General features: G+C 43.1%; 1 protein-coding gene across 6 annotated transcripts in view; it reads right to left on the minus strand.

Moving 5' to 3' along the window:
* Positions 1-4124: 4124 nt before the first annotated feature.
* The window catches only part of LIN9 (lin-9 DREAM MuvB core complex component), a 46140-nt gene continuing 38129 nt past the window's right edge, over positions 4125-12135 (minus strand). For all 6 annotated transcript variants that reach the window (XM_084789805.1, XM_084789804.1, XM_084789808.1 and 3 more), the window contains 3 exons: positions 7325-7504; positions 7106-7203; positions 4125-5523 (listed from right to left, as the gene is read on the minus strand). In XM_084789805.1, coding sequence (XP_084645931.1) covers positions 5418-5523; positions 7106-7203; positions 7325-7504 — 384 coding nt within the window. In that variant the 3' untranslated portion in view covers positions 4125-5417. The remainder of the gene's footprint in view (positions 5524-7105; positions 7204-7324; positions 7505-12135) is intronic.

Genomic DNA, 12135 nt, shown 5'->3' on the forward strand with positions numbered 1-12135 from the left:
GCATCCTGGGAGAGTTCGGGATGCAGTCAGAGGAGTCTGGGAGACACAAACCACACCACCACCCTACCTGGACTTCCACTGAGCGTAGTCTCGCTCATGTTGCTGCCGATGGCTTTGCTAATATTGATAGCGGTTCTGGGTCATCATCTCTCGTGTGCAGGTTTCTCCGACACTGAGCCTCTATATGTGGCTTGTTCTCTGTGGCCGGCCGGCCTCCCACCCTGGATTCCCCGTGACACTCCAAGACTGCACATTTAATTCGCTCCACATGCCCTGGGCCTTCTTATTAGGGCTGTTCTTATATTTCAGACTGATTGTTCAGGACTTCATGACTCAATTTCCCCCTTTTCTCCGCAGATGCTGCCTTCTCCTGGTCCCTCTAGGACTTACAACCTAGATTCACTCCCTCTAATAAACCACGCCCTGAGCTCTAACCTCATCACCAAGATTTATGACTTTTTTGTTTTGTTATTAACCTTGCTGTGTAACTAAGGATGGCCTTGAACTCCTGTCCTCCTCCCTTTATCCTCCAAGGGCTGGGATTACAAGTGTGTGCCGCCACAATCGGATGCCGCCATTTTGTTTAAAATTATATATGATATACAACATATATATCCAAATCAAGCTGTTTAGCGCATGCACGACCTTATGTCACCTTCCTTTTCTTTTTCCTGTAATGACACTTACCATCTATTATTTTAGCAATTTTCAAGTATATGAAATGTTGATATTAATTACAGCCATTACCGTGTATTTCTTCAGCGTATCTCTCCTAAATGAAGTCACGTGTCTTACCACCTCTCCCCTGCCTTCACTTGATGGCCTTTCATCTGGCCTGGCCTGCCGTCGTTATGCTCAATCAGTAAAGACATTACATTCAAGTTCTTTTAAGAGCCCTGTGCCTCTCATCTCATAATTTATTCATTATGTTCACATAATTCTACCTGCCTGCCAGAAGAGGGCGCCAGATCTCATTACAGATGGTTGGGAGCCACCATGTGGTTGCTGGGAATTGAACCCAGGACCTTTGGAAGAGCAGCCACTGCTCTTAACCTCTGAGCCATCTCTCCAGCGGCCACCCCCCCCCAACACACTCTCTGCTGCAGTCATTCCTTTCTGGTGGGACTCAGTGAAAAAAAAAAATCTCTTTCAAAACAGCTCAGGAGGCCTAGAGAGATGGCTCTGTGGTTAAGCGCACTGACTGCTCTTCCAGAGGTCCTGAGTTCAATTCCCAGCAACCACATGGTGGCTCACAACCATCTATAATGTGATCTGATGCCTTCTTCTGGCATGCAGACAGAGCACTGTATACATAATAAGTAAATTAAAACACAACAGAATGAAAAACAGCTCAGGCACCCACCTTTCTAAAGCCTACACTTTTTCTAACTAATCTTAAGGGGTTTTTTGTTTGCTTGCTTGTTTTCGAGACAGAGTTTCTCTGTGTAGCCTTGGACTTGCTTTGTAGACCAGGCTGGCCTGGCGCTCACAGTGATTCACCTGCATCTGCCTCCCAAGTGATGGGATTAAAGGTGTGTGCCGCCATACCCGGGGTCTAATCTTAATTTTTGTTTTGTTTTGTTTTTTGTTTTGAGACAGGGTTTCTCTGTATAGCCTTGACTATCCTAGAATTGCTTTGTAGACCAGGCTGGCCTCAAACTCACAATGATCCACCTGCCTCTGCCTCCCAAGTGCTGGGATTAAAGGAGTGCACCACCACCATCCAGCTTAATCTTAATTTTTTAATATCTGTTTCTTTGACCTCCATTTCTCTTAGCGCTGGCTATTATGTCTCCTGTGAAACATTAGTGGATTACTAAATGTTCCTCACTAGTGTTCTTATGGAAATTCCATGGAAATGAATCCTGTTTTCCCACACCTTAGTGCACGGTTGGTGAGCCCATAATGAACGGCTGAGAAAATATTTTGAAGGAAAGTTTCTGCAAATAGAGTGCCTTGGGAATTTATTTGCCAAGCTGTTGAGATGGATCGCAGGAGGTAAACATGTTGCCACCAACCCTGACAGCCCGAGTTCCAACCCCAGGACCCACATGGCAGAAGGGAGAACTGATTCTCTAAAGTTGTCTTTTGGCTCCCACATGTGTGCAGTGGTGTGTGCCCACATACATACACAGGAACAAAATAAATAAATAAATGTATATAAGAAAAAAATGTTTAAAGCTTATTGCGTTAGTTACTTTTCCATTGTTATGATAAAACACCACAACCAGGGAAACTTATAAAAGACAGCGTTTACCTGGGCTTACAGCTACAGCGGGGTAGTGCCCGGGATGGAGAAGTAAAGGCAGGACAGCGGGAAGAGCTCACACATTTGAAAAGGAGTATGGTACGGGGGGTGGGGGTGGGGGGTGGGGGTGGGGTGGGTAGCAGGAGGCTTCTGTAGCCTCAAAGCCCAACCCGCAGTACCACACATCCTCCACAAGGCCACACCTCCCAATCCTTCCCAAACAGTGCCACCAACTGAGGACCAAGTATTCAAACATATGAGCTCTAGGGGCATTCTCATTCAAAGCATCACACTTGTTCAAAGTCTGTAAGATTCATGAGTATTTCAGTTTTAGACACCCCCCCCCTGCCCCGCCTATTTTTGCATTCCTAGTATATGTAAATGACTAAGTTAACGTAAGATTTATTTAAAAAAAAAAACAAACAAAACTAATATGGTAATTTGAGGTCTCACCGCCAGAGCCTCACACTTAAACTGATGACAGTTTAGGCCACTTACATAGTAGATGTAAACATGTTTTTGTTTTGATCCCAAGTGGGGGATGGGGAACAGACTTGTGAGAGAACAGGTGATATTTATCCACTAGAAGAGGAACTTGAAGGGGCTTGGTCTTTGCCAGCTGAAAAACATCTCAGTACCAACTCTGAGAGGATATATATATATATATATATATATATATATGGCCAACACAGGAGGCGGGGCCTTTGGGTCTTGGTATTGTTTCCTATCGTTTGGCAGTTCGTTGCTCCACTTCAAGATGCCCCTAGAGAGAACCGCTCCAGAGAACGCTTTGAGGCCCCAGGTTCCAGCAGCTGCTCCTAGTTCAGGCTGCTGGCTGCTGCAGGTTGCAGTCACTTTTCTTGAATTGCTGGTTTGCTGTTGAATTAATGGATCTGCTGGAATCCTGCTGACTACACCAGTGGAATCGCTCCAAGGAACTGAGTCTAAAAAGGTCTACTTCTCCTGTTCCCATTAACCTCTTTTCTCTCCTATCTAGCGTAGGTGGGTTAGAAGGGGGGTGTAAGCATTAAAGCACCCCAAATAAAGTAGGTTTGAAAAAGTGCAAAACCTACACAATTGAGATGGTGCAAATCCAGCGACAAGACGGCAAAGATCTCAGAACAACTTAAAGCTAATGATAATACTTATTGTAAAAAAGAAATAATGTAGTTATGGGCTAGAGAGTTGGTTCAGCAATTAAGAACACTTGTTCCTGTAGAGGGCCCAGGTTCAATCTCCAGCTTTTTTCTTTTTTTGGTTTCTCGAGACAGGGTGTCCTGGTCCAGGACTGCCTTTGTAGACCAGGCTGGCCTCGAACTCACAGAGATTTGCCTGCCTCTGCCTCCCGAGTGCTGGGATTAAAGGTGTGCACCACCATGCCCGGCGGGTGCAGTGTGTTTTAAGTGCCAGATGCAAAGCCTGCTTGGGCAATGGTGGGAAATTCTCTTAAAATAAAAAACAAAGCAAAACAAACAAACAAACAAATGCTAAAACACCTGGTGATTAACCTGTACTTTATCTCCTAAAAACCAGGTTCTTTCCTGGTACCATGTTTGTTGTGTGGACCAAACTCAGCGCCAGACTGGCCACCAAGTGCTTCTTAACCTGCTGAGCTATCTCACCAGCCCTCCAAAAACATTTACTTAATTTATTATTATGCAGTATTCTGCCTGCCTGTGCCCACACACCAGAGGAGGGCACCAGATTTCATCATTATAGATGGTTATGAGCCACTATGTGATTGCTGGGAATTGAACTCATGACCCTTAGAAGAAAAGACAGTGCTCTTAACCTCTGAGTCATCTCTCCAGCCCTCTGAAAATATTTTAAATAGAATGAACTATCTTGTATTAATAAAGTGAAAATGCAGATAGGATTAAATTTCATAGGTTGATTTATTTAGAATTACAAATATTAAGAATAAAAGCTTTATGCATTTCTTAATAACATAACAGTTTAGCTAAATATAAACTCTGCACTATTCATTTGCAGTGCCCAACACCGACAAAAAACACAGAAGCGTTTTTAAACTATACAAAAATTTCAAGGAAAATAATCTTATTTCAGTTGTATTATACATTAATATACAAAAAGTCTCATCTCATGAGACGTCAAAGAATCAGAATACCTCTATAGCTATGTTTTAAATTCCAAATCTGAAAACAATTATATTTTGGCTTTATAATATTCTATATTAAAACAAAAAATTTAAAATACATACTTTTTACAAGATTATTTGAGGCAGGGTTTTTCTTAAAAAAGAAAAACCAAACCAAGCAAAACAAGAAAACTAAAACCAAACCTCCCGCTGTAATTCACACTAGTCATATTCTTTCCTTATAAAATATTTTTACTTTATAAATTGTGTGTACTGTTGGATCTTAACCAGTAATCTGGTTCAAAGTTGTGCAAATAAACAAAAATATGAAAATAGTGTGTTATCAGTCTTTTTTAAAAATAAATTTAACAATAGTACTTTTTGCCCTGACTCATGGAAAGGCATGCCAAGTCCACTCGCTGAAACCCAGCACTCCACAGTACAGTTCTTCCTGCTCCTTCATTTTCTTCTACTGATAAACAACAAAGCTTTTATAAATTATGATAAATTAAGATATTTATTATTATAAACTGATCTATAGAACCATGTCACACTGTCAGTATATGTAGCATATACTTAAGTCCATGTTTCCCATCCATATTCCACACTCCCGATGCACACTTGAAGCCTCAGGTCTAAGGATCAAGCAAATGCTCTGGACCGGCGACTCTGCAGACGGGTTCCCACCTTCCCGCATGGGAAGACCGTGTTTCTTCATGTTCTCTGTCCCAGGAGTCATCTGCATGTGCTGAGTGAACTCATGCACGGATCAAAATGGTGAGCACACGCCTCCAGGAGATAGTATGTTCAGATAGCTTCAGGTTAAAAATATTTGCTGATAAACATGAAATATAAGCAACACTACTGCATCTGGATAATAAAGAACAATAAATAAATGCTGGTCAGCATGATGCTGGCTTAAGAAGCAGTTCAGTGTATTAAAAAGCCGTATCTGGAGATGTACAGGTCCCTTTTTTCCAGCAGATGGGTTATTGGTGTTGGAAGCTCAGGTTACGGAAAAGGACTGCTCAGACTAAGGGCTGGTGCAGCGGGGCACCACTTCTCCTGTGCTCAGTCTCTGTTGGTGTTGTTGGCTGCAAAGGCGTGTAAGTTTCCCATCTGGCTCAGGCCACTCTGGATATGCGCAACATGGATTTCTACATTATTCTGAAAACAACTAAAGGAAAAGAAAATAAGGTTAATTATCACACACAAAAAAATTCTTTTTGTTGTTTTTTTTTTGAGATAGGGTTTCTTTGGGTAGCCCTGGTTGTCCTCGACCAATTTCTAGGCCAGGCTGGCCTCGAACGCACACAGATCCATCTGCCTGCCTCTGCCTCCTGAGTCCTGAGATTACAGAAGTGGGCCACTACACCCAACTTAAATTCATTATTGTGTGTGCCGTGGCATAACTGTGGCAAAGGATAATTTTGTGGTGTTTTTTTTCTGCTTTTATTTGGATTCCGGGGTCTGAGCTTGTATGGCAAACGTTTTTACCTACTGAGCCATCCTGACAGCCCTCCACTTACTAATTTATTATTGTGTGCACATGTGTGCTTAGATGTCCTGCACACACGTAGAGGTCAGAACAAAGCTGTTGCACTGGTCTCTCCACCTTTTCTGGGTTCTGCAGACTGAGCTCGGGTGCCAGGCGAGTGAGGTACGTGCCTTACCTGCTGAGCCATCTCAAGACCAAGAAAAGCTTCTTTGGTGGTGGCAGCAGCTTAATTTTGGTTAGTAAATGGCTGTTTCTTAGAAAACAGCTAAGAAAATGCCTTCAGGGAAGGCACAGATTTGTCTCAGTGCTGGTGGGAAAATACGCTTAGAGCAAGGGAGTGCCAGGCCTACTGAAGGAGAGGAGTCACTGCTCCACAATAAACCAAAAGCCGAACGTTATGACCTGATGCCTTCATGTAGAGAGTACGTGAAATGTCTGTTCTGTCAACAGAATGCTGTAAATGATAAGCTATTTTATTTATTTATTTATTTATTTATTTATTGTAGTGGATGTAAACATGTTTTTGTTTTGATCCCAAGTGTGGGATGGGGAACAGACTTGTGAGAGAGCAGGTGGTGTTTATCCACTTACAAGTCAAACCACGTCATGGGGGGTGCTGGTTTTTGCCAGCTGAAACAGGCGGTGGGGTTTTTTGGGTCTTGGTGGTATTTGGTTGTTCACTGTTCCACTTTCAGAGGCTCCTAGAGAGAACCGCTCCAGTGAAGGCTTCGAGGCTCCAGGCTCCAGCTGCTGTACCAGGTTCAGCAGCAACTTTGGTGGAGTCACTGGTCTGCTGAAATCCTGCAGACTGCGCCAGGGAATCACTCCCAGAAACTGAATTCAACAAGGTCTACTTCTCCTGTTCCCATTAACCTCTTTTCTCTCCTATCTAGGGTAGGTGGGTTGGAAGGGAGGTATAGGCATTTAACAAACCCCAAATAAAGTAGGGTTGGAAAAGGTGACGCCTACAATTTATTTATTTATTTTGGTTTTTTCGAGACAGAGTTTCTCTGTGTAGCCTTGGCTGTCCTGGACTTGCTTTGTAGATCAGGCTGTCGTGGAACTCACAACAATCCTCCTGCCTTTGCCTCCCAAATGCTGGGATTAAAGACGTGCCACCACGTCCAGCGTGAAAAGCTCTTTTAAATATATTTAAAGGATAAACAAATACATACTTTACAAATAAGCAAAATTCTTAAAGCTTCCACCAAGAATCAGCACAACTTTAACATGAAATGATTATTGTATGCCTATGAATTACCTGATATTAGAAGCATCTATTGTACCCTTGATGTCATTTAATGAATCTGTGAGTGATTTGAATTCAAAGGAATTCAGGTCTCCTCCCTCTGCTAGACACTAAAGAGAAAAAAAGTTTCAAAATTTAATTAAAATTTTAGCTTAAATATAGACATAGAGACAAATTAATACAGTTTCCTTAGTATTAAAAAAAAATGAAGCTATCATCTCTGAAATTTACCTTAATTTGTAATAAAATTGCAGTAAGCCTGGCGATTAAGTCTGTCAGATTTTCATTTTCAACACAGGGCTGTCCTGAGGAGAGGTTGGCTTGCCGGACAATTTCCTGGGCCTCTTCCTCACACCTCCGTCTCATGTCTGTCGGCTGATCAGCAGGCTGGAGACCCTGGTCTGGGGCAAGCTGAACACAGAGGAGTAAAACATGAGCTGCAGTCTGGTAACACTGTGTGTGGGCACAGACGTGCCATGGCATACGTGTGGAGGTCAAAGGACAACTGGGGGAATCTGTTCTGTTTGCTCCTTTAGCACGTGGGGCCTGGGCAATATTCCTCCATGTAGGCTCTGTCAGCTGTTCTCCTTAGACTGCAGATTTCTGTAGAGTCCTTCTCATACGTCATTACTAGAAGGTACCCAGTGTTCATTTCTCTCATTACCAGTGAGATGTGTTTTTCTACTCTGTTAAATAGTGAAGTATTTGCCACATGTCCACATAGTAAAGATCTCCCCTTTGTAATTAGTGTTCAAGGAAAGACTCTGAGGCTACATAAAGCTCCTGTTTGGCACACACTTTTCCTTACCAGTTTGATCATCCAATGATGTCCAATGTTTCTATCAGTCATTACTATGGTGGTTGTCAAATGTTACATTATTTTTAAATATACTGTTGTCATTACCTCCTGAAAGTGCGTGCGTGCGTGCGTGCGTGTGTGTGTGTTATATGCACCATGTACATACAGGTGCCCAAAGAGGCCAGAGGCATCAGATCCCCTGGAACTGGTGTAACAGGCAGTTGTGAGCTGCTGAATTGGGTGCTGGGAACTGAACCCAGGTCCTCTGCAAGAGCAGCAAGTGTTTTTAACCACTGAGCCCGATCTTCAGCCCTGTGTCTTTCTTGTTTATTCTCTATCTTTATTTTTTGAGACAAGGTATCTCATTAAACCCAAAGCTCATCAATGTGGCCAGGCTGGCTGACCAATACCAATGAGCTTCAGGGTCACCTGGCTCTGTGTCCACTTCCCCAACCTGCCAGTAAGGTTTGTACCACTGCAACTGGCTTTTAAGTAGGGATTGAGGACTTGAATTCCTCATGCTTGTGTGTCAGGCCCTTTAACTGAACCATTTCCTCAGCTCAAGTTGGCACTTTAAATACTTTCTTTAATTTTACATGCATTAGTGTGAGGGTGTCAGATCACCTGGAACTGAAGTTACAGACAGTTGTAAGCTGCCATGGGATGCTGGGAATTGAACCCGGGTCCTTTAAAAGAGCAGACAATGCTCTTAACCACTGAGCCATCTCTCTAGCCCTCAAGTTGGCATTTTAAAAGAGCTTTCTCTTATAAATGAATGACTATCAGAATGTGTTGATTCTTTTAATCTACAGAGTCTAAGCTCTTTATTCTGAAACTCAGGTTTGGCCAGCAGAACTCTGGGGCCGTCCTTTTTAAATGTCCACAGAGTTTGGGGGACATTTTCCTGGCATAGTGACATGGTTCTATTCATCTTCTGCTCTTTCTGCCCTAGGTCCCTAGGTCCCGGGAAGACTCGCTTCAAGAATCCCTATTTCCTCTTGGAGATAATGTTGGGAACAAATCAGTTGGGAATCCATACTGGCTTCCTGGGCCAGTCTAACACCTTAGGACCTAGTTTCTCTCCTCACAACTCCATCCTCCCACAGTGAGAAACCTGGCTCCCATCATTCCCAATATACTCATTTGCTCAGCCCTAGAATACACAGATGTTTCAGGACTACTACACTGTCCCACTGTGAGAACTGGTGAAAACACTCAGCCTCTGCCCTCTTTAGTGTTGTTTGTGTTACTACTGCAGTACACCAGGCTCATCTCGTCTTTATTCTCTTTCAGAGTGTACTTGTACTTACCTGTTTTTCTCTTTAGACTTTACTCTGTGTGTGTGTATAAATGGAGCCGGGCTGGCCGGAGTGCCCCAGGTATCCACCTGTTTCTGCTTCCCAAGCACTGATAATAACACATGGTGCTGGGGACCGACACAGGTCCTTACCCTGTGCAGTAAGGACCAGAGGAGCATCCCCAGCCTGTTTTGCTCTGCCCTGGCTTTGCAATGCAGTGGATCAAAAGTGGGGGCCTTGAGCAAGCTACGCAAGCATTCTAATACTGAGCTGTACCCCAATCATAGTTTACTTATATTTGTTGGAAAACAAACATTCAAGTACATGCTATTACTCTTGCCTCTCCAATACTATCCTGTACTTAAACTAGTCTATGGCTTGCAGGTAAAAATGAACCATGCCTGCCCCACAAAATCTGCCTCCAACACACACAGCTTGTTTATTGAAAAGACCATAGTTATGCTCACTATGTTACCCAGGTTGGCCTCGAAGCCCTGGGCTCATCATCATCATCAGTCTTCTTGACAGCAGGGATGTGTCACCACACCTAGCTTGTGTGCCTTACTTTCTTTTTTTTAACAATAAATCTTGGAGGCTCAGCAGATGAAAGCGGTTGCCTCTCAAGCCCTGATGACCTGAGCCCATTGCCAGAACCCATGGTAAAAGGAGAGAGTTGGACAGTCATACTCTGACTTCCACATGTGTACCATGGCATGTGGCCCTGTATGTACACATGCATACATGCATGCATACAAACAATTCGGATAAAACTAAAATATCCTGAAAATTACTTTTTATCAAGAAGATGGCCTCGTTTCTCTCTGTCTCTCTGTGTGCTGTGTATGTCTGGTAACCGTGGAGATCAGGAGAAAACATTGGATCCATTACAGATGTTTGTGAGTCACCATGTGGTGTTGGGAATGGACCTAGATCCTCCACAAGAGCAGTAAGTGCTCTTAACCACCCAGTCAACACTCCATAGCACCATAGCACTGTGTGCAGAGTTTCCTAAGTTATTTGGCTAACTTTCTAAGAGTTGGACTTTTAAGTGTTTTTAAAAAGTGTTTGCAGCTGCCGGGTGTGGTGGCACATACCTTTAATCCCAGCACTTGGGAGGCAGAGGCAGGTGGATCACTGTGAGTTCGAGGCCAGCCTGGTCTACAAAGCCAGTCCAGGACAGCCAGGACTACAAGACAAAACAAAACAAAACAAAACAACCAAAAAACAAAACAACAACAAAATGTTTGCAGCCACTAATGCTGCCTCTTCTTTAACACCTTAAAAAGTTTTTAGCTGCTGGGTGGTGGTGGCACACACTTTTAATCCTAGCACTTGAGAGCTAGAGGCAGGCAGATCTCTTTCAGTTTGAGGCCAGCCTGGTCTAGAGCAAGTTCCAGGACAGTCAAGGCTACACAGAGAAACCCTGTCTAGAAAACAACAACAAAAGTTCTTAGCTGAAGCATATATAAATACACAAAAGTATCATATCATAAAACAAAAGCTATTGAATTTTTACAGGTTAAACATGCCCAAGAAGTCAGTGGCTTCAGGGCTGCCTTGCAGAGGGCAGTGCCAGCCTGTTTACAGCCTCATAGCTGGCTTGTGCTGGTGTCTGACCTCTGCAAATGAAATCATAAAATTCTTAGTTTTTTATGTCTGACTTTGTTCTCAGAGTTCCACAGAAATTGAATTCTTTAATTCTCATTGCAGGTAGCTACACTGTATAATGCCAGGACATTTGTTTATCTGTCCTAGTATTTATGTATTTGCAGTTTCTGATTTTTTTTTTTTCCCGAGACAGGGTCCCTCAGTGTAGCCTTGACCGTCCTGGACACACTCTGTAGACCAGGCTGGCTTCGAACTCACAGTGATCTGCCTGCCTCTGCCTCCCAAGTGCTGGGATTAAAGGCATGCATCACCACGCCTGGCTGCAGTTTCTGATTTTTTTTTTTAAGATTTATTTATTATTATGTATACGGTGCTCTGCATGCATGTAACACTTGCACAGTGGAGGGCACTGTGCCAGAAGAGGGCACCAGATCTCATTACAGATGGCTGTGAGCCATCAAGTGGTTGCTGAGAACTGAACTCAAGATCTTTGGAAGAGCAGCCAGTGCTCTTAACCTCTGAGCCATCTTTCCAGCCCCCTCAGTTTCTAATTTTTTTTTTCAGTTTCTGATTTTTAAAAATTATTTTACTACTGTAATTTATGTGCATATTTTAGCTATATGTGTGCTTGGTACAGAAGAGGGCATTGGAACTCTCCAAGTTTTAGATGGTTGTGAACCACCAAGGGGCTGCTGGAAGTCACACCTGGGTCCTCTTGAAGAGCAGCTAATACTTTTAACTGTTGAACCATTACTGCAGCTCCAAGTTTCTGATTTTTAGATTTTATCTATTTACTTTGATATCCAGTTTCTGATTCTGGGTAGTAATGGAGAATAAACTTTCTAGTATGTGTTTACCTATCTGTGTATTTTAAGAAATAAAACTACCCAATCATAGCCCCTAGGGTTATTATTTCTTTAAATCCATGCTGTACTTCAAAGAGCTTTGTGGAAATCAATTCATTTCACTTGAGTAAGAAAGAAGCCCATCACAACTTATGTGATAAATAATGATGCAGGTAAGCACACTGGCATACACCTAAATCCTTAGGAAGCAGAAGACCAGCCTGGGCTGTAGAGTAGTACTGTATCATTAAAGCCAAGGAATTGCTGCATGGTGGTGGTGCATGCCTTTATCCCAGCACTGAGGAGCAGAGGCAGGTGGATCTCTGCATTTGAGGCCACTGTTTACCTCTGCTCTCCTGGTTCTTGTCTGCTACCTGCCTATCAGTGACTTGTTCTAGCAAACATGTTTCCTGTCCTGACTAGTGTCTATCCAGAAAAAGCATAGCCTACAGGGTTTAAGAGACTTCCGTAGCAAAATAGCGCATAAAAGCC

Source organism: Acomys minous (genome assembly GCF_964271855.1).
Source record: "Acomys minous genome assembly, chromosome: 1".
Taxonomy (NCBI): domain Eukaryota; kingdom Metazoa; phylum Chordata; class Mammalia; order Rodentia; family Muridae; genus Acomys; species Acomys minous.